At 32.0% G+C, this 23888-nt stretch overlaps 1 protein-coding gene across 1 annotated transcript; it reads right to left on the minus strand.

Annotated features, from left to right (window-relative positions):
• Positions 1-6860: 6860 nt before the first annotated feature.
• Positions 6861-18011, minus strand: LOC134253074 (putative ankyrin repeat protein RF_0381). Its single transcript, XM_062735589.1, has 7 exons — positions 17204-18011; positions 16062-16361; positions 14467-14763; positions 13396-13606; positions 9987-10406; positions 8878-9003; positions 6861-6982 (listed from the first exon to the last, which is right to left on the minus strand). The coding sequence occupies exons 1-7, from the start codon at positions 17970-17972 to the stop codon at positions 6979-6981; spliced, it is 2127 nt and encodes a 708-aa protein (XP_062591573.1). The 5' UTR covers positions 17973-18011; the 3' UTR covers positions 6861-6978.
• Between the last annotated feature and the right edge of the window lie 5877 nt (positions 18012-23888).

Genomic DNA, 23888 nt, shown 5'->3' on the forward strand with positions numbered 1-23888 from the left:
ATCATCTATAGCGATGAAATGAATTACAGTGTACTAGTATATCTTATTTGCTATTATAAACAATTAATTGAGATGGTCTAAATTCTTACCTAATCTACAAGCATAATCCAACGGAGACCTACCAGAATAGTCGATATAGTTAATATTAGCACCATATCTTAATAGTTCTTCCGCCAATTCAAAGCATTTTCTTTCGATAGCAATTGACAGAATAGATTGTTTGTCCTCTGACTTTTCGTTTGGATCTGCACCCGCCTCCAACAATCGTTTTCCTAAATTTAGCCACATGCCGTCGTTTGAAGGTACCTGTACCATAGTCCATAGACAGTTATCATTTGGTTTAGCTCCAAAGTCAATAAGAAGCAGAGCGGCTTCGCAACTCGAACCTTTTGGTGTAAAAATGGTTTTAAGTGACAGATAGAAAAGCACACTATGGCGTCTAAGATATCTTGCTCATTTTCTGGATATCAATTCATTCAATACAGTTACAATGAATAAAAATAAAAATGTCAATGCACAACTTTTACACGTGTTTAATAACTTATTGTACACGTGTAACGTATTAACATGTGATAGGTAATTCAAAATCTATGGGCGGATCCTCTTTCTTCACATCCCAGTGTACTCAAAAAATGTACAAATATGAGAAGAAATGTAGACTACAAAATGAAAAATTCTCTGAGAAAAATCTCTTACATAGACTGAAATCCATGCTTTATATTCAAAATGATGTCCTTAGGAAAATTGGACAGATTAGCAGTAATATTTATCATGATTTAGCTGATTTTTCGTTATTTAAGACAAATATCTGATGTGTGTTAATATTGATATTATGATATGTTTGTGACTTGTTATGACTTTAATAAAAGAAAAAATATATCATAGGGAAAATTAGTAAATCTCAAATAACTTTTCAGGAAATGCGAATTAAAATACTTACTATGCATTTTCCGATTCAATTTTGATCAACAAACATATTTTACATATAAAAATCATCTAGGTATCCAGACTTTTGAAAAAATTGCACAATTTTTATATTTATAAGGTGCAGTTGTATTTAAGTTTCTTCTATTTACTTCCATTATTTTACAATGCATATGTATAAAGATTTTCTTATCGTTGCAAAACACCATAAATCACTTCTAATTTCATATCATGTTAATAAACATTGGTATCTACAGCTAGATTTAAAAGAAAATCAATTTCTTAAAATGTGTTATTTTAAAACAATCTCTTGTTGAAAAAATTCTCACTTTTCAAAATACCTTTTAGAGAATTTTAAAGGACATAGAGGTACATTCAGAGGTATAAAAATGAAAATTGCTACTTGAAAAGATTTAATTTTCAAGCTTCGTTTTGGGACTTTAAAAAAAAAAAATTAAATCATAAATTAAAGAGCTGTCCTTCCCAGTTGAAGATCAAAGTACCCTAAATATATGGAGAGATAAACTGAGAAAGAAGGCATTTTTCGATGCACAACAAATATACACTTTTTTCATGTATGACACTGTAGCTCTCTGGTCGTCCATCTTATTTTATTTTAATTTCCAGACCAACAACTTAAAGATCTGCAGCTAACACATTTCTTATATATCAGGTAGAAAGATTAAAAAAAAAAATGCACATCAAAGTGTGGAATACATGTACATAGTATTTGATAAACCCTTTTCTTACAACGATCTGCTAGCTAGGCCTCGCTTATTGTGTTTCATATAGTGTGGGCAAAAATGTGTGCCTTCATTTCCTATATTTTTCTTATATCACACATAAAACATCTTATAAAAAATATCAGAGTTTAATAAAATTGAATTTGAAGGAAAAATTACAACCTTAAAAGAGTCATGGACACAGTTTCAGATAAAAATTTTCTAATTTATTTTTGCATTTTTTAAATTTTTTTTTTTTTAAATTTAATTTGAAGACACTGGGTTTCTTTCCAAATTAGAAGAAAATCGAGAAAAATTTATTATCTAAAGTCAAAACTGTGACAATGATCATTTTCTGTAGTTATACACGTTTAATCAATGATATATGAATGCATACAAAACAATTCTGCTGATAAGTGTAATAAGTAAATGAAATAATTACTCTTTTTCAAAACGTTTTGAAGAACTGAAAATCCTTTCTCATCAACATGATTTGGATTTGCGCCGTGCTGCAAAAGAATTCGAACATTCTCTAATGCTCGATATGAACATGTGCATGCATTTGTAAGCAGGGAAGTTTCACCGTTACTGTAAAAATTAGGATTGGAGCCTTTCTCTAAAAGGAGTAAAAGATCTTTCTTTTCATTATCACGGCACTTCAAAATGAAATCCAACGTAGAAAAATTATATTGTTTTTCAATATCATCTATCACGATCCCTGCATCCAATACCCCATATAACTGAGCTGTGAAAAAATACATGGCTGAGAGTGTGAAATAGTAAACAAGTAATATTGAAGATATTTAAAAAAGCGACTTTTAATTTTATTTTTACAATTCTTAAGATTTTTGAGCCCAGTTGTCTATTGTGATGCTTTAAGTTTTGGCTTGTTCGCAATTGTGTTGGGTTTTCTTTTATTGTCATTTTGAATATTTTAATTCAAATAAATATTTAAATATAGAGTGAATTCACAGAGCTCTTTGAAAGATTTTCAGGACTTTAATTGAAATCTTAAAGATATTCAATACGTTATTAATTAACTATGAATTTCATCTAACATTTGACTGGAGCATGTGTTTGGTATGTATATGAAAGGAAAGTATTTGTTCTGATACCATACGAAAGATATTGTTACTTTATTACTATGATTTTTAAATATTTACTCGTTCATTTTCTATATGAAAAAGATCTTGCTGAACCCTATGCGATTGCACTACTTCTTTGGTTCAATAGATAGTCAGTTATAATCATATTTTTGAATATCTAATATTTGAACTCTTACCACAGAAGAAATGAAATGTATGAAGATAACGAACATTTTTCAAGCTCAAAAGTCGTTTAAGTCAATACAAAATAGAAGCAGAGCAAAGACTGACCTCTAAAACATTAGAGATGGGATCAGGTCAATTGCTTTAACTTTGGATGAAATCGGATAAGTAGCATGTTAGAAATTCAAGAAAGATAATTGTTAAGTAATTATGAACTTGAAAACTTAATACAATGTACTTAATTAAACAGCCTGATCAAACATATTCTTGTAGAATAAATAAACCAAACCTTTTGATTTTAACATTGAAAAAACCGTTCTTCCATATTTGTCTTTCCAGCTTAAATTTGCTCCAGCACGTACAATTACTTCTACTGTCTTTCGATCTGCATTATTTTCAAATGCCAACATCAAAACTGACTGTCCATTTTTTTCGTAGACATCATTAGCATTTCCTCCTCTTTCAATCAAAGCGGGGAGAAGATTTGGTATTTTCATTGCTGAGAGGCAAATACAGCTGATATTTCCTAACCGAGTACTTTTACTTGTACTAACAAATGTAACCTTGGCTCCCTGCTCAATAAGATAATCCGAAAGTCGTTTTTTGCGATTTTCAATTGCTCTGAAAAGTAGAGAAACGCCTTCTGGAGAGATTTTATTAATGTCAAGACTTCCACTGCCCAGTAACACACTGACCACTTTGATATTAGTCGTCTCTGACGAACTGGATAAAAAAATACCAAAATTCACTATTGAAAACTGTCGTACTTTTGTCAAATTCCTCCAGAGTTATAAGGTACTTCACGACCTCAATTTGTCCAGCTTTGCATGCAACATGGAACATATTATCACTTTTATCTACATCTAGACAATCTGCACCTTGTTCCTGTACTATGAAGCGAAGTCCTTTAACAAATCCTTGTTCTGATGCCTTACGAACAATTGAGCAAATTTGGTAAGGTTTTATGTCCACTCTCTGATACCATGTCTTTCGAAACGTGTTGATATCTTTCTCAAAAATACATTTGTAGAATATATCCATCCGAATTTGTTCGCCCATAATTAAATTTTGCACGATAGAAAATTTAAATTGTTTACGTGTATCTACGCAAACATGTGTAAATTGACAACACTATTATATAATCTCTTGAATGCACTTGGACAATGATTTTCTTACCCCCTGCTTAAAATATATTTAAACGTCTCGTTGAAATATGCTATTCAGAGAGAACATTTCCAAGTAAATGGAGGAATTAACATGTATCATTTTTATTCAGTTCCTTAGTGCAGCTGAACAAATTTTCATCGATTGATAGTAATGTAGATTATTTGCTATCTAAAGGGAGTTGACGCGGGTTTTATTTTGTAAAAAATTACAGTAGAGAAACTAATTAAAGTTATATATTTATATTTTTAAATGTTTGCCCTTATATAACACTATTTGAACAAAGCATTTTTACATCTTACCATTCATGTTTAAACTTTGGATGGTATAATATTTTTGTACATGTATCTGCGTAAACATGTGCACATTAACAACACTGTAATATAATCTCTTGAATGCATATTGATTTCAAAAGTTTAAGTAAAAACTTTGTGTAGAAATATGTTATTCAGTCTGACCATTTTCAGAGTCATTGAAGGAAAATATCATTTTGCTTGGTGTGCATCATGTCAATTTTCATCGATTGTTTGTATTGTATATTCTATCTTAGAGAACCCACTCGGGTTTTATTGTGTGATAACTACAAGAAATAAAATTCTAATTTTAGATAACTTACATAATAAAATATTTCAGTTTCAACATTTTCTCTTTAGAGGTTAAAGAAATAAGCATATCAGCTCAGTCCGTGTATCACTTAACTATTCAAAATTCTAAAATAACATTTTAGAATGTTAATATATTAAAAATTAACTTCGAACTTATAAATTTCAAGTTTGAAACGTTGTAGATCTTAAGAAATTTAGAATTTTTATTCAAATGTTCCAATTTCAAATACCCAAAACACTGAGAATTTAGAATTTTACTTTAAATATTTAAAATATCAAATTCCACGATTTGAATTTTGAATATTAGTTCAATATTCTAACTATCTAAAAACCCTTTTGCTTAACCAAACGAGTTTTTGAAATAGTTTCAAAATTTAAACCTGAGTGACTCAGGTGAGCTAAAACAGGAGCAAATGGTTTTTGGAAACCCATGTTATAAGATAACATCTTTTTTGAATAAATGAAATATAGAATAAATGCGAATTCAGAATCGTCGTTCAGTAAGAAAGAAAAGGTGACTTCTATATCTATTATTGAAAAGAATATTTATTACATGAATGTACATTACAAAAAAAAAACCAGTTTTACAGAAATATTATGCCACAGTTGAAAAAGAAGTTTCATACACATGTGAATGTCACACTTAATAAGCTTTCAGATAAATATATAACAAATGCATACACCACCAATAATATACCATGAACATCACATTTATCTAAATCCACATGCACTGATACTCTATTAATCAACTTTTAATCAAGCATATTGCAAACTATAACAATACATAACTACATGTTTTTTCAGCAATTTTTTTTTCTCAAAATAGGGGACTGGCACTCATTGCCTGTGATGTGAGAGAAATTTTCTTCAAAGTATCTTATATTAAACAGACTGATGATCAATTTTGAAAGATTTGGTGCGGTCTAATTTTCCCTTTAAAAAAATTTTAATCAGATTTTTATGTAGAGCGTTGCTAAGAAAATAAGCAGAAAATATATGCTTAAAAATCAGAAAAATATATTGTTTTTTCTTATACGTACCTTAAATGAAAATTTCCAAAACTTTTATGATTGATATTTATTAACGCTTAACCTGACTTTTAATTTTGACTATCATCCAATCTTTAAGTGGATGCAAGAAGCTACAATAGGGTTTAACATTAAAGTTTACAAAATCGATCATTGTTGACTTCTTGCTACAGTGTGGTTTTCTACATAAAATTTTATCAATATTTGATATTTAACTTTAGTTCTACCAGATAAGTACTATTTAAGGTGAATCATATAATGTGTTTCTTGATTAAATTAAATGTTAATTCTTAATGGAGAAAAAAACTTTTAGCCATCGGTACATTGTTTCCACGATAACACCACAAAGTAGCGGTTAATCCCAATTTTTCTTATGGTGTTGGTATTAAAAGGTTCATAGGATGCATATTTGCTAGTCTTGACTTTTCATGTTTTTCCTTAAGAAAGTAGTATTAAACCAAGCTTAGTCACTGATATTGCATGGTTACACTGTGTTACCATGTCAACCATAAAAGTTAATTATTGAATAATATTGCTTATACCTAGTATATATATACATTTTCATTTTTTTAGTTGTTGATTGAGTTTGAGCTCGTAACACTTTCCATTATTGAATACCGAGCGTTATTCAGCATACTTTAGCATTTTACATGCATTCCAAATGTACCCTTGGTTACCACATAATTAAAGATATATTTCAAGCAGTTTCGAATTCTTTACTGTATAAGTGGCAACAAGGTGTCATGTTTTTATGAGAATAGTTTGTTTGCTTTTTATTGTTTTTAAAGCTCAGTTAAGATTTAAAGTAGCTGAAAATCTCAATTTTCATTTTTTTTCCGGCGTTTACCATAGCAAAAATATTATTTGATATATGTTTCTTGTATCAAGGACTAAGTTTCAGCAAAATCAGTGACAATGCGTAGCAAAAAAGTTGAAGTGGTTACAGGGAATAGCTCTTAATAATAAATAAAATGCCAAAGTTGTCTGGATTTCACTTCGATGTAAATGTAAAAGGTTCATGTTATATCGGTATAAAACCCATTTGAGCTTTTAGTTAATGTGGGCTAATAAAAATACACAATTACATATAATGTATACGATTCTTTTTACTAATAATTCTGTGATAATTGTAAACACAGCTACCAGAGTAAACTACAAACAGAATCAAAACATTGAAGTTTTTACCCCACAGCAAAAACGTTACTTTTTTACAGGTGTATAGTCTTTTTCATTCATTGAATCCGTTCATAATATTGCCTGTGTCCTTCTACCTGAAACATATTCATATCAAAATCATATTTAAGTTTCATGAATAAATATTTTTGTGCATATAATAGCGGTTAAACATACATACTATTTTCAGTGAAACCAACCCCACTCCTGACACAAACTTCTACTCGCAAAGGCTCTCACTTCAGGCTCTCGAATTATTGCAACTGGATGTAAAACAAAATTGTCCAAAAGTGTTTCATTTTGTTCGTAGTTCATGAGTATGTAAAATATTGAATGCCTCCTGACGGTATTAACTTTCGACCTTGCAGTACATTCACGCATTTTGAAGTCTAAGCCCCGGCTAAAATATACATGTACATGTGGAAAACTGTAGATAACAAAGTAAACTATATCGTCAACTCTAAAGCGACAAGTTTGAAATATTGAAAACTATAATTAACTATAATTAACTATATTGATAACTTTCACACTTTTGTTCACTTTCAAAACTTTTATTATAAAGATCAACATGATACTGTCGTGAGTGCATGTCTTTGAGAACTCGAAACTGAGTATAACTCAAGTGACCAAATAAGAATTAAATATTGCAGACAAAGATAATGGAAAAGTTGTACATACATGACATATCAAAATATTTTATGTGAAATGAAGAAGTCTCCAAAAATAGATAATTACTACATTGTATGTTGTTAAATTACATGATTTCATTAAATAATTATCACAAACAATAATGTGCTCTACAAGATTTTAAACTTTGAGTTACAATTTATAATTATCACGATTTAACTGTAAATTATCATTGCAATTACTATTGATTACTGTGATTCTTTTGAATAACGCAAGTATAACGATAATCCGAAATATCTGATATTTCCCAGGCCTTTTTTATGATTTTGATAAGTTACGTGCCAGGAAAACGTCAGATCTGGCTCCATTACTAAAACTGGGAAATCGCCTCCAGTTTGAAATAATTATGTCAATAGTGGTCGTATTTCAATAGTGGTTGCAATCTATGTTTGTTATTGAAATGCACTCAACCACTAATTATTTCAATAGTGGAATAATTATTTCAATAGTGGTTACTACCTGTGTATTGTGTTTACATGCACTCTCATCCACTCTTGAAATACATGTAATTACTTTAATAATGGTCGTATTTCAATAGTAGTTGCAATCTGTGTTTGTTATTTTGAAATGGACTCTCAATCACTATTGAAATAATAATTTCAGTAGTGGTCATATTTCAATAGTGGTTGCAACAATCCATTTCTGTTAGATATACTTTCTTCTTCTTCTCCTTACATTTTAGACAGTAGATAACTAAACTTTTGGAATATATGATTGTGGGTCCCTTGAGCACGTACAGAATTATAATTTTATAGAATTATTTATTTCCACTCTGCGACATAAATGGGCATTTAAAACAGTCTTTTTTCTCCCAAACCCTGCTTCCCTGAATTTTTCCTATATTTTTGGTAGTAGCTAGTTCATAATTTTCGAAATGATTGGTTGATATGTTCTATTGACAATATACAATAAAGTATTACCATGGGGAACAAATGAGTTCACAGTTTTTTTATACATATCCTGGCCTCTTCCAAAGTCAAGTGTTTTTGATCTGCTCCGCTCTACATAAACCCTTGACGGTCAAGTGTTTATGTGGAGCGGAGCAGATCAAGAACACTTGACTTGGGAAGATGATATCCTGGTTCCCAGACCACGTCTTACGATTTTTAGGACCAATATAAGTACGCATCACCAGACATGTCCCAAAATATTAGTCGGCTAATGCTTAAATTAGTTTGAGTTTAAAAAAACAAGTCACAGATGTAACAGAGAGACGTACATATAGACAGACGTGCACGAACTTTCTTTTAAAAGGGCGTGTATATTTATTTATTTAAATCAAATTGATTTTAATTCAATGACATACCACCATATTGGTATCCATTCATCTGATTCGGTATCAAAAATCATCTCCTGGCGGTCACTATCGTAATAATTGTCATCATTATCGTAATAATCGTCATAGTCATCATAATCATCATAACGGTAGCTGCTGAAAAGGAATAGTTAATGTTTTATGATTATAAATCACATCTTTTTCCTATTGCATTGGCTATACCTTGAAAACCCTAAGGTTACATTTATGAGAGGTCTATGCAATAGACCTAGCCCAGTTATAACTTTTCTGCGTCGATTATATATTCCCTCAATTTAAACAGTCGTTGAATAATCCGTCGACTAACACGAGATCAGGTGGCAGAGGAAAGTTTAGGATTAAGTACCGGCAAAAACTTATAAAAAATAGAGAAATGTAAGGTTTTAATGTATATTATAGGTAATTTTATAGCTATTATAATATTTTATGGTAGCAATTGGTGGTCTTGTATATTTTATTGAAATATGACACTTTAGTGTCACTATACTACTGTTTATGGGATGTGGACTAGAAATACGAAACTAAGATAAAAATCACTCTTACGGTATTTTACCAGAAAAGCGGGGTGGGTTCATAGGATGAATTGTAGCTTGAAAGCAAGATGGTTGAGCCATTATCCCTTGCTGTTCAATGGTATGTACAATGTTGTTCTGCAATTTGTATGGTAGCTTAGATCATTAGCACGGGCCTGGAAACAGTTGCGGCTCCGGCGAAATAGTGAAAATAGGATTGAATTACATGAATTTTTGAGATTGTCAGTGTGCCATTATTAGGGCTCATGGTGTAAGTTGGACATGTTTTATTCCTAAAAGCTTCAAATTACCCAAGGGACTAGATCATAAAATTATTACATGTAGAGAGAATTTAAAATTTTCCAATGCATATTTTAAAAGCAGCTCAATATTAAGTGAACCGTCAGTCAAACGTTTTGATTGCCAAAAAACTATCCTCTGCTACCTCATCGTCCGACCATCGGAAGACAATTTGTTAAGTCGGTCGACAGTCTATCGTCATTTAGGTAGTGTGTTTTCGTAAATGTCGGATGTTAGTAAATCAAGCTAGTGCACAGTGCTCAATCAAGCGACGGTTGTCCGACTTACCTGTAGTTTCTTTGAACATTTACTGTCACTTCCTCCTCTTTGGGATTTTCATGATCTTCAAATTTAAGAAAAGATTTCAGTTTTGTTGGAATTGGTAAATCCTCAATTAATGGCAAAATACTCTGACCATGAGATGAAAGCTGTTTTCGAATTCTACATCTGCAAAGGATTTGTAGAGTTGTTGGTTCATTCTCGATTTCTGTTAAAACAGCTGTAAGAGCAGCCCTGTCTTCGACACTGACTCCTGCTGTGTAGTTGCATTCGTCAACGATAAAAGAACATTTAAAATTTTCTTCATTTTCAAATCCTCTGATCCAACTTTTTTCTGTGTCTATGTTCCAGCCACAACGCATCAAAAATTTTATAGATTCAAATAATCCATAAATTGCGAGACTTCTAAGACATTCTAAGGGAAACAAACTAAAAAAGAAAGGAATGCTATGTTACAACGCGAAATGTAATAACAACGCAAAATATAATAAACCTGCATTATTACATTTTGCGTCGAAATCAAAGCAGAATGTAATAACGCAAAATGTAACAACACTCTTTCTAGGATTATTAAATTTCGCGTTATACATTTTGCGTCGAGAACAACGCAAAATGTAATAACACCATTTTTGGATTATTATATTTTGTGTTGTTACATTTTGCGTCGAGATTAAGCAAAAGGCAAGAACGCAAAATATAATCACACACTTTTTGGTCAGCCAGATTGAGTACAATTTTCAACAGAGTAGTGGCCGATGAAAAGAAAATACTGGCTAATTCAGAGAATTCGTGTCCCCCGCTTAGGGAAAAAGTCGGATCCCCTGACTGAATTTGTAGAATTATTAAATATATTCATGTATACTAAAGCAAATAAAATACATGTATGTCAATATGCATACAAAGATTTGATTGCTTATTCTTTATTATGTGTATAGAAGATTCTTTTTATATGTAATATTTATCACACTGATGATGATTTTATGAGTTTGTACAAGCCAAACCTCATAAATTTTTCATTTCACATATTGAATACTATCATTTAGTAAAAAAAAGTATTTCGAAAAAAAAAGAAAACGGATTGTCCGGGATTCGAACCATGGACCTCTCACATGTGAAGCGAGAGACAAACCACTAGACCACTGAACTGCTTTACGCTGGCAAAAATTATATGCAAAGATGAAGTTACATACATGTATTTACATATTCACGTTCGATATTGTCAAAATTTTACACAATGCATGGTGTCTAATTTAACCTTTATTAAACAGTTCTAATGTAATAAGAATATAAAGTCCGCCGAGAATCTGTTTTATACGTAATAACTCCCCTCATGCCCCTGAGCTAAAAATAGCGACATGTAATACAATAAATACTAATAAAACAAACGGGACGGGACACTTTGAGAGGGGTGAGAGAGGTCCTAGGGAGTTTTGGTCTAAAATTACTTTGCAAAAGCTCAAAATCCTCTTGAAATATAGCCCGGAAAAAATAGTGTTACACACAGACATAATGTATAAATTTACGACCTTGAACTTTGACCTTTTGACCTCAAAATAATTAGGCCACAGGGAGTTGTTATGTAAAATTATGTAAAAAGCTCAAAGGGTTCTCGAGATATCGCGCGGAATCAAGAGTGTTATAACAGACAGAATTTGCGAATTTATGACCTTGACCTTTGGACCTAAAATCAATAGGGTTCTTCTTTAGTCCATAGGGAGTTGATATGCAAAATTTCATTGCAAAAGCTTAAAGAGATCTCGAGACGGACGGACGGACAGACCCAAATTAATATCCCCCACTTTTCAAGCGGGGGACAAAAAGAAATGGAAAACTAGAGGTACTGTGAGCACTGAGCTCACTAAATGATAACCCCGCCTCCAATATGAATATAGTGGGAGTATGTTTTGTTGTTGGAAACCAAAACTATGTGACAGATCAAAAAGTAAAATAGGAGGTGCACAATGGCAATATGTAACAAAGATTCTGTGAAATTTTCATCAAATTGCATTCGGTGGTATGAGAAGAGTTGTGGATAAGAGATGAGTACCTCAAAGCGTAACAGACAGACGGACGAACGGACATACCGATTACTAGTATATACCCTCCCCTTTTCAAGTGGGGGTATAAAGATAGATATATGCAATTTCTTACAATTCATGAATTTTATAATATATGGATTTAATTAGCTACATGTAGTTAAAATCAGTTCAATAAATGTATTTAAAGTATAGGTGTTGCAAATTAGAAACGTGTACATGAGGGTGGGATTGTTGTTTTGGGGGAGGGGGGATATTGACCAGTGTGCTTTTTTATATAGACAAATGCAATGAATCTTTAAAAAAACTATTCGTTTGTACTGGCAGGTGTAAATATAGCGGGAAGGGGTTTATTGACAATTACGATACCATACTGTTCCATGCAGTATTGTAGACAAACAAAAACAAATATGCCAATCAAAGTTAAATTAATGCTTTATGATTAAGTACAGTGTATTCAATATAACCAAGTCACTTAAACTTAGTAAGAAAAACGATACATTTAGATGTATTTATATCCGTAAAAGCTCTAACATTGGTTTCATTGTTTTAGTTCTAAATATTTTGTACAGCGTGTTTCCCATGCTGGGTACATGTATATATTTGTATCAGTTTTATGATCGTTTTTGTTAAACACAATCAAACAAATGTATTTTGTTTTATTACATTTTGCCTTGTCTTCAGTGCAAAAATAAAATAATAAAATGTAACAACAAAAAAGTACATTTTTACATTTTGCGTTGATCTGGACGCATAATGTTATAACGCTAAAAATAATTATATAAAAATTGTCTTATTACATTTTGCTTTTTTACATTTTGCGTTGATCTCGACGCAAAATGTAATAATCCAGGTTTATTGCATTTCGCGTTGTTATTACATTTTGCGTTGTAATAATGCTATCATTATGAATACAAAAAATGTCAATTGTTCAAAATTATCATAAAAATTAAGATCAAATCAAACAAAAACAGTAAGGGATTCTCGGGATCATGTTATTTGAAATACAAAATAACAATATGTGTTCTATAAATTAGAGGAAAGGAAACATGTGTGTCACCTGAGTCTATTATCAAATCATTTTCTTTCAAAACTGACTGTTTCTTTCAGGCAAAAAAAAAGAAAATAAAAAAAGTAAAATATGTTTATTTATGGTCTCTATAGGTTCATCGCAATAAACAACATACTAGTATATAATAAGATAACTATAATAATTTCTAAAACCATCCATCGCTCATAGAATATGATGACGTATGCAACCCGCTCAAAGTCATCTAAAACTGGATTTATCCTGAATAAAGTGACAGAAATACATGTAAATTGAGACAAACTTCACTTCGTTCCTTATAAAATATTAAAAATCAATAATAATATTTTATTACCCAGGTCGTTTATTCATCAAATCAGCGCCGGCGATGAAAAGTTGGAAAACACCCTTTACGTCAAAAGTTAGAATGTGTTGGTTATTGCTAGTGTATGCTTTGTCACTAGTTTTCCCCAGAACACCAATGTGCTCGAAAACGTGTCCAATCTCCAGCTTTACTGGATATTTTAGGACCGTGCCTAAATATCTTAATTCTCTAAACCCTATACCTGTAAATAAATATTCGTACACATGCACTTGACGTATTCACTTTTGAAATATACAGAAAATTGAATTATAACATCATTAATTTAAGTTTTAATCTCGTGTGGTCTAAGGGCGTCAAAATACATTTAAATTTTTTATATTGTACTTTGTTATATATACTTTTATACCCCCGTAAACGAAGTTCACGAAGGGGTATATCGTTTTTGCCCCGTCTGTTCGTCTGTCTAGCTTTCTGTCTGATTGTCTGAAAACTTTAACATTGCCCATAACTTTTGACTGGGTGGGGCTATGGCTTTCATATTTTACAGGTGTATTTCTTGTGTCGGGATTTTTCTTTTGGTACCAAAGGGTTTTATTTTTGCCATAAATTTTGAACAGTTTGAGCTAGGACTTTCATACTTCACCTTTTATTTGATATAAATATTTTTGACCTTTTGACCTTGACCTTAAAGTTAGGTAAACATTTTTTTTAACTTTAACCTTGACCATTACTTTTGAATGGTAAGCACTGGGGCTTTCATTTTTCATAGATGTCTTCCTTGTGACAAGACCTTCCTTTGGATAACAACAATTTTGACCTTCATCTTTGAGTTTGACTTGCATTTCAGTAATTTTAACCCTTGCCATAAGCTACCATAAATTGTACAAGGGCATCAGTGTTTTAATAAAACATCTTGCTATTTCTACGTTATAAAGTGTAAAAAAAAAACAACATAAAATTAATTTGACTTCAAACAACTATATCATAGACATTATCATTTTCTAAAGCTACTTCATATATATCATCTATGGTAATAAAATTAATTTTGTTTGCTTCTTTAGTAAGCAATTAATTGAGATGGTCTAAGATATAAATTCTTACCTAATATACAAGCATAATCCAACGGAGACCTACCAGAATAGTCAATATAGTTGATAATGGCGCCGTATTTTACTAGTTCTTCTGCCAAATCAAAGCATTTTCTTTCGATAGCAGTTGACAGAATAGATTGTTTGTCTTCTGACTTTTCGTTTGGATCTGCACCCTCCTCTAACAATCGCTTTCCTAAACTAAGCCACATGTCATCGTTTGAGGCTTCCTGCACCATAGTCCATAGACAGTTATCATCTGGTTTTGCTCCAAAGTCAAGAAGTAGGAGAGCAGCTTTGCTACTCGTACCTTTGGACATAAAAAAGTGGTTTAAGCAACTGTAAAGCACACTGAATATCTAAATCATCTTGCTCATACATGAATTCATTACGGTTTAAATCAATATCCATAGGTATTGTTATCAAATTTGAATGCACAACTTTCACAGGTGGTTCATAACATATTGTTACATATTAACATGCGATTGCCTAGATAATTTCCATTCTATATATTCCAATTAGTGTGTGCCTTAGTTTCCTATAAATTACACATAAATATATAATTTGTATCTCAAAACAAAATATCAATGTTTGACAAAATTGTATTTGAAGAACTTTTTAAAGTACGTAATTATCACTATATTATACATTTTGATTTCATGAATGAAACATATGGAGATAACGAACAGTATATATTCAAGATCAAAAGTCCATAAAACAATACAAAATGGGAGCAGAGCAAACACAGACCTCCAAAACATGATTAAATATACCCCTTTGATCGAGTGTTAAAGAAGTTAATTCTGCATTGTCAACATAATTAGAACTATGTCTGAACTCTAACTTTATTTAAAATACAACTTTCTTTATAATAATATAATTTGATAGATAACGGCAAATATAAACATACTATAATTAAAAGTGCTTAACGGGGATGTTTTAATATCATTGAAAATCCACAGGATTATCGGCTAATATCATGTTCTTTTAAAACAGTAATTAACACTTTACGAATTGACCAATATCCCTGCGACCTCAATCTGGAGAGCTATAATTACCTCAAAAAATTTAATTATGAGATGTTTGAAAACACTACATAAAAAATCTATGCAGCGTTTTCCTTTCTAAAAAAACCCAGAAGGAATTCCAACTAACCGATTGCGGATTTTCTAACCAATTAGCATCGTTTCAACCGATTAATCGATCAGCCAGTTACAAATTGCCATCCCTAGTAAGTTGTAATTTTGCCGAGATCAAGATCGATAAAAAAATCTTCCAGAATTTTAAAAGTTTGTTTGATAATACCAGTTTTAACATTTCTAGGAAATAAAAATTACAAAGATCATCAATATAGCAAGTTTCATGCAAATTGAAGAAGTTCTTATAATGTTTATTGACGTGCAATCAAATGCACCAAGATTTTAATATGAAGTCAGTGGGTTTCTTTCCAAATTAGAGTAAACCTTACAGAAAGAATATTGCTTATTAAGTCAAAATTGTTTTACTATCTGTTTTCTGTTTATATTTTTATACACGTTTAATGATAATATATAAATGCATGCAATAACAATTTTGTTTACATGTGAAATAAGTAAAGAAAATAATTACCCAGTTTCAAAATGTTTTGAAGAACTGAAAATCCTTTCTCATCAACATGATTTGGATTTGCGCCGTGCTGCAAAAGAATTCGAACGTTCTCTTCAGATCGAGAAAAACCTTTGCATGCATTTGTAAGCAAGGAAGTTTCACCGTCACAGTAAAAGTTAGGATTGGCGCCTTTCTCTAAAAGTAGTAAAAGATCTTTCTTTGCATTATTGCGGCACAAAGTGAAATCCAACGTAGAAAAATGATATTGTTTTTCAATATCATCTACGGTGATCCCTGCATCCAATACCCCATATAACTGACCTGTGAAAAAAATGCATAGCTGTGAATGTTAGATAGTAATAAAGTAATACTGAAGATATTTAAGAAAGTGGTTGTTAATTCTATTTTCTACAGTTCTTCACATTGTTTAGCTCGTCGATTTATTGTGATGTTTGAGTTTTGCCTTGTGGACAATTGTGTTAATGTTTTTTGTCATTTTAAATAATTTTATATTCAATATTTGAATATAGAGTGAATTGATAGAGCTCTTTGAAACGGTTTCAAGACTTTCATAGAAATTTTTTCAGACTTCCCTGTTCAATACGTTATTATGAATTTCTTTTAACGTTCGACAAGAGCGTGTGTTTTGTATGTACATGAATATAAGTATCTGTGCTGATACCATTCGTAAAATATTGTTTTTTTATATTGCTCGGAATTTTAAATTTTTCCTCGTTCATTTCCTATATGAAAAAAATCTTGCTGGATGTTTTGCGATTGCGTTACTTCATTGGTTCCATAGAAAGTCAATAATAATAATATTTTTGAACATCTATGAACTTTTCCCACAGAGGAAATGAAATATGAAGATAACGAACAGTATTCAAGCTAAAAAGTCGATTAAACAATACAAAATACATGTAGAATCAGAGCAAAGACAGACCTCCAAAACATTAGAGGTGGGATCAGGTGCCATAGAGGAGTGAACACCCCCTGCATCTTTTTAATTAATGTTACTTTAACATTGAATGAAATCGGACAAATAGCACTGGAGAAATTAAAAAAAAAGTAAATGTTGAGTATAAATTATAAACTTGAAAACTTAATGCTTTATTATTAAACACCCTGATCAGACATATTCTTGGAAAACAAATGAACCAAACCTATTGATTTTAACATTGAAAAAACTGTTCTTCCATATTTGTCTTTCCAGCTTAAATTTGCTCCAGCACGAACAATCTCTTCTACCGTCTTTCGATCTGCGTCATTTTCAAATGCCAACATCAAAACTGACTGTCCAGTTTTTTCGTAGACATCATTAGCATTTCCTCCTCTTTTAAGCAAAGCGGGAAGAAGAGATGGTACTTTTTTGGCTGAGAGGCAAATACAGCTGATATTTCCTAACCACGTTCCTTTACTTGTATCAACAAATGTAACCTTGGCTCCCAGCTCAATGAGATATTCTGAAAATCGTTTTTTGCGATTTTCAATTGCTTGAAAAAGTAGAGAAACGCCTTTTGTGGAGGTTTTATTAATGTCAAGTTTTCCACTGCTCAGTAACACACTAACCACTTCGATATTATTTGTCTCTGACGAACTGGATAAAAAATACCAAAATCCATTATTGAAAACTGTCGTACTTTTGTCAAATTCCTCCAGAGTTATAAGGTACTTCACGACCTCAATTTGTCCAGCTTTGCATGCAACATGGAACATATTATCACTTTTATCTAGATCTAGACAATCTGCACCTTGTTCCTGTACTATGAAGCGAAGTCCTTGAACAAATCCTTGATCTGATGCCACGCGGACGATAGAGCGAATTTGATTAGGTTTTATGTCCACAGCTTGATGCCACGTCTTTCGAAACGTTTCAATATCTTTCTCAAAAATACATTTGTAGAACTTGTACATCCGAATTTGTCCGCCCATGTTTAAATTTTGCACGGTAGAATTTTTAAGTTGTTTGTGTATCTACGTAATAAAGTGTGCATTGACAACACTATTAATAATCTCTTGAATGCACTAAAATGATTTGATTTTCTTTCCCCCTGCTTAAAGTATATTTAAACATTTTGCGGAAATATGCTATTCAGACGGAACATTTTCAAAGTAATTGGAGGAAATAACATCTATCATTTTGCCTAGTTCCTTAGTGCAGCTGCACAATTTTTCGTCGATTGTAAGTATTGTAGATTATATGCTATATGCTATCTCTTATCCACAATTCCTATATCACTGAATAAAATTTAATAATACATTCTTTACTACATAGTGCCATTGTGCACCTCTTATTTTACTTTTTGATCTGCTTAAGCGAAATCAAAAATTGCATGTTGAACAAAACATTTTAATCATATGGAGTTTTAAGGGTTTTATACTGTTCATCATAAGTAATTTAGCAATATTTCAAAAAATAAACTCTCCTTCCTTTTCCGTAACGATGCTAAAGCTACTTGAAAATGGCCTATGTACGCATTTCCATTGCTCTAGCTGTAAAATTTCAATGTAAAGGTGATGGAGAGTTGCTGATGGGAAATTTCACTACATTACGCCTCAACAGGGTCCTCCGTATCATATGCATTAAAGACAGTCCTGTTACCGGAAGTCCAAGGGTGGCTACACTGCCCTAAATTAGAGAAAATTCGACCTAATCATATGAAAAACGGGCATTTAAAAATGTCAAAGAATTATTCCTTCACTCAGATCTCGATATAATGAACCTATTGTATCGTAGAAGTTAAGCTGCAATCGTTATTTAGGGCAGTCTTGCACGTTTTACTTGAATGGCTGGAAGGGGGGTGTTTTAACAGTCATATTTTACTTAGTAAAGTAAACAGATAAACATTTAACATTTTTATAAAATCTCTGATGTTCTGCAAAATGAGTTTAGCCATACTTTATTCGCTTTTGAAAATCATAAGATAAAAAAATCAAACATTTGTAGATTACTGCTTGTTGTGTTTCTTTTGCGTGTCAGTATATATTTAAACATCTTGCTGAAGTATGCTATTCAGACAGAACATTTTCAAAGTCATTGGAGGAAATAACATGTACAGTGTATCATTTTGCTTAGTTCGATTCCTAAGTGCAGCTGCACAAGTTTTCATCAATTGTTAGTAATGTAGAATAAATGCTATCGTAAGGGAGTTTACTCGGCTTTTATTTTGTGAAAACTAAAAAAAGATAAACCATTTAATTAAAGTTATATACGCTTAGACGCTATAACTTTCGTCACTTAAAATATGGTTGGAAATTTATGTAGTTTATTTACTAATAAAAGCTATACACGATTTCAAAAAATCTCCATTCAAACCTCGGATTGATAGGTGGAGGAAAACGCATCAGGTCGATACATTTCTCCGCCGGAAATTTCCTTGTCACTCATTTCAGATTTTGCTCTGCACAAAATCCTTCGAACAAAACTTTTTCTTCAAAATCTAACCCACAGATAATTAATTCTAAATTTACTCTGCAGACGTTTGTGTGAATTTTTTTATTGCTACAAATGTAAAATTCTTCATGAAAACTGAATCATATTAGTATATTAAAATCACCATCATGTTTTCTCATGAAAAACCATTACATTATGACAAATTTTCAATTAACCAGCCACCATCTAATCCGGCAAATCCAACAGCCGATCGATCAAGAGAAGTTATAATGTATACCCACAATATAAGAAATTGTAAAGAATCATTTCACTTCTACCAATAAATGAAAAATTGATTGATTTTTATTCTGATAAACCTTGCAATTTTGTTTCACTCACATAGAATAAAAAATCAAAATAGAGACCATGCATGTGAAAATCGTCCTTGTCATAATCGGGTAATAACGGAAAAATCTGTCGTCAATTTAGTGTATAAATAATGGACTAACGATTAGTATGAAAAACGTCAGTCAGCATTTATACAAATAGCTTGAGATGAAATGAAGAAAACGAACAGTATTCAGCACAATAGTCCATAAAACAATACAAAGTAGGAGCAAAGCAAATACGAACCTACAAAAAAGTCAGAGGTGGGAACAGGTGCCATGGAGGAGTGACGTTCCCTGTCGACCGGTCACACCCGCCGTGTGCTCCTTGTCATGATCGGGAAATAACGGAAAATCCGTCGACAATTCAACATAGCACGGATTTGTGTAAACATTGTAGTTTTTTATGCACTTTGGGTTGTGGCATGTGTCCGTATTTAAAAGTTGCATTACAAAGGAATGAAAAGAGTTATTCTGTAAAATTATATCTTCACTGTAAACATTATACAACGATGTTGGCAAAATATTAAAGAGGGATTCTTCTAATATTTCTTGTATTTAAAAAATAAAATTTTCATAGATTCAAGAAGACAATATCACAAAATGATGGTATTAGTTAGATTGAATCTGACCGTTTTATATTTGAGGCTAAATCAGATCAAGTCATTACCTTTTTCCTTGATATTAAGAAGAAACAAGTAACAGCTTTTTAAAAAGCTTGCCTGACTAATGCCATCAATATCTATAGAACCTATAAGCATGAAAAAAGAACACATTTACATAAAACAAAGTTCGCGAACTATCTCTATATTTTCAAAACCAAGATTCAGATCAGAATGAAATTTGACACGCTTATAGTCATGCACATGTTCTATAAATAGCATATGCAAAGTAATGATTTTCTCCATCATTGTGACGTCACAATGTGAAAAGGATGTCAATATGTAGGTCAATCGTGACGAAAAATTGTTGTCACAGTCTTACTCGAGCAACGAACGGCTGTTAAGTTTAACGTATGACTTGGAAATTCCTTTGAAGTACATGTATCTTATAATAATTTGTACAAGGTTTATGAAGACAACAGACTTTCCAGACGTTCAGTCATAAATTGGATTGATTGTTTTAGTGAAGAGAGGCAGATGGTTAAAAATGACGTCTGTTTTGTACCCCCAGCGAAAGCAAGCTGAGGAAGATATGTGTCCTTTGTTAGGTAATTTGTTATGAAAGATCGCGAAATTACAGTTTGAAAAATGGCTGAATATCTTAACAATACTATCATTATTAAATCCCTAAAATATCTTTTTATTTGGACTTTTAACATATTAAACATGATCAAAAGAAGGCCCCAACAGCTATATCCATATTTGATAAACGACGTTCCTAAGACCGAGATCTCGGGTTGTGATGATCACCATGTTTTTTCTGGGAAAGGATATCCTTATCCAACCTTCCTATCTCCGAGATTTGGTCATTTCTGACAAATGGACCGTTCTTGCATGATACGAAATAATAGACTCGTAAAAATATTTTAGCGTCTATGAACAGAATGCTTCAGGGCATGTCACGTGACCGCCTGGATCACGTGATTCGCGCATGTGTAGAACGGTGGCAGATATGCATTAAAATCAGAGAGGGCTACTTTAAAAAATAATGAACACTGAAACCTAATTTTATTTGTTTTATGGATGTTATTCAATTTGTTCGCGAACTTTTTGATCACCCCTTGTATTGTTTGTATCTCAAATTAAAAAAATGAAATCATGTGTACATGTCCCACTGTAGATTCGAATCCGCGACGTAAAGATGAATGCCTCACTCCGCAAGTCTTAAAATGGTTTTAGAGGATGAAGTAAATAAGGGAAAACACTAATGTAATTGATTAATGCTGGAAAGCATGGCTACATGTAAAGGTTGCATTGATTAGATTTAACTGCATACAACACAGGCTTTGAAGAAGACAGCCGAAAATATGATAACTACAAGAAATTGGGAATTGCAACGGTTATGACTGACATGCAGAATATGTTTAATAGTTTCTTGGGTATGCCAGAGCATCAAAGATTGTTGGAAACGTGGGATAAATAATTAAAGCCCTATATATGCTTAAATGACCCGACAAACCTTACGGCGACAGGTGCGGATTCAGGAAGTTTTTCCCAAGAATGAGGGGTCCACATCAAAAATATTTGTCAGTTCATGTTTTCTCAGTCCTGAAATGTGAGAGGACACTTTCATAAGTCTTTACTCTGTGGAGGAAACCCCCTGGAAGGGGTGGGGGTGGGGGTTATGATCAGAAGTATATTTGGTCAGTTCATCCTCTTTAAAAGTTTTTGTTAATTTCGTTTTTATTACTTTAAAAGATGTAACTTCTAACTCACTTCACAATATCACCGATATGTTTTTTGTTCCAAAACTCGACCAGGATTCCGACAAAAAAAAAAAAAGACTTTATATAATTCATGCAGTTTTTATTTCCATTCAATAGAATAGTCCAGGGAAAGGGCGCAAAAACATACACGTGACATTTTGGCGCGAAATGATTGTGTCACCCCTTACCTAGAAGACAAATGGACTAATCTAGTAGTATAGAAACGCAGAAAAAAAAGGTCAAACTGACATGGCCGTATAAGAACTCGCATGAAATTAATAGCTGCTAGCAAAAAGCTAAAGGAAATGAATACATCAATGTATTGTATCAGCAATATGGTTATTTTCTGTTAACTGTTGTTGCTGAAATGCATGTAACAAAATCCAATGATAATCAGTATGCACAAAATTTTGCTGACTAACTGTGACCTCTTAGCTTCGCACCTAGGAAATATTGATCCTTAGTAGTGCCTGACGCCGTGACGCCAGGCAATAATTATTGCTGCCAATCACGTGATTCCTGCTAGTCTTTTTGTTTTTGTTTTGCATTAAAAGATATTATAGCATCTGTACTTGTTCAATTCCTCACAATTTTATTCAGTTTATAAATCATTATAATGATAATATACATTTTTTTTTGTAGTTTTGTCCTTAAAGGGGCGTAGACACAGTTTCAGCTTAAATTTCAAATTAATTTTTCCATATTGACAAATAATTAACAAAGATCTTTCTAACGGTCATCAAAAATTTGAATTCAGTTGTCGAGATACAAGACAAATTTAGAGCTCCAAACCTTTCTATGTAAACAGGGTCTATGTCATGCTTTGTTTACAATGCACAGAGAATAATATACTAATGCATGTTCGTTCAAAGCAGATTATTTCAGAGGTTTAAAGACCCTGCACGTTGTTATGTTTATTTTGAGTTAGGTCGACACTGCAGACAACAGTGACTCCATTATTTATATTCTAACTTCGTTGTACGTGTATTTGTTTGTTGGAAACAAACATTTAAATCGAAAGTAGACTGAATAGGAAATTAGATCCCGGAGAGGTAAATGCATGGATATTTTTGTAAGTAAATTTAGTTAATGTTATCTCAATGTTTTCTTCCTTAAATGAAATATTTATTTTACTTTTAAGTCTTATTTTAAACAATCAAATTTTTGTCGAAAAATAAATAAGAATAGATGCACTTGAAGTTGTTCACTAATAATTGTAAATAAACTGTACAGTTTTAATAGATTTGTATGTTCACTGTGAAAATATGAGATAATGTAGACTTAGAGAGACAGAAATATTTTTGGTGAGTTAAAACGTGATAACTAGAAAGCTAATAAAGAGTCATGTAAACTGAATTCAATGTAGAAGACGCTTTAAATGTTGACAAGAACGGATTTAAAAAGAGTTTCGATCATTATACTGAGAGAGAGAGAGAGAGAGAGAGAGAGAGAGAGAGAGAGAACTTGTAAGATGGAGACATACGAAGCAAAGAAAATATCTTTCTGATCCTTGCAACTGTTTACCGGATAAATTGTAAAAGGTATTTTATAAAACAGTCTATAGTCCTTGCTTACATCAGGTGAAAAAATTCAGAATGTCCATACATGTATTCTTATAATAGAGTTTCAATTTCAGGTAGACAGACTTTCGGATATATCGTGCTATGTCTGCGAGAATGAATTGTTCAGACTTCTATTAGACTGATTGGTTCCCTGGTCTG

The sequence above is a fragment of the Saccostrea cucullata genome, unplaced genomic scaffold (genome assembly GCF_032062105.1).
Source record: "Saccostrea cucullata isolate Sc308-1 unplaced genomic scaffold, CSIRO_AGI_Scuc_v1 ctg319, whole genome shotgun sequence".
Lineage (NCBI taxonomy): Eukaryota > Metazoa > Mollusca > Bivalvia > Ostreida > Ostreidae > Saccostrea > Saccostrea cuccullata.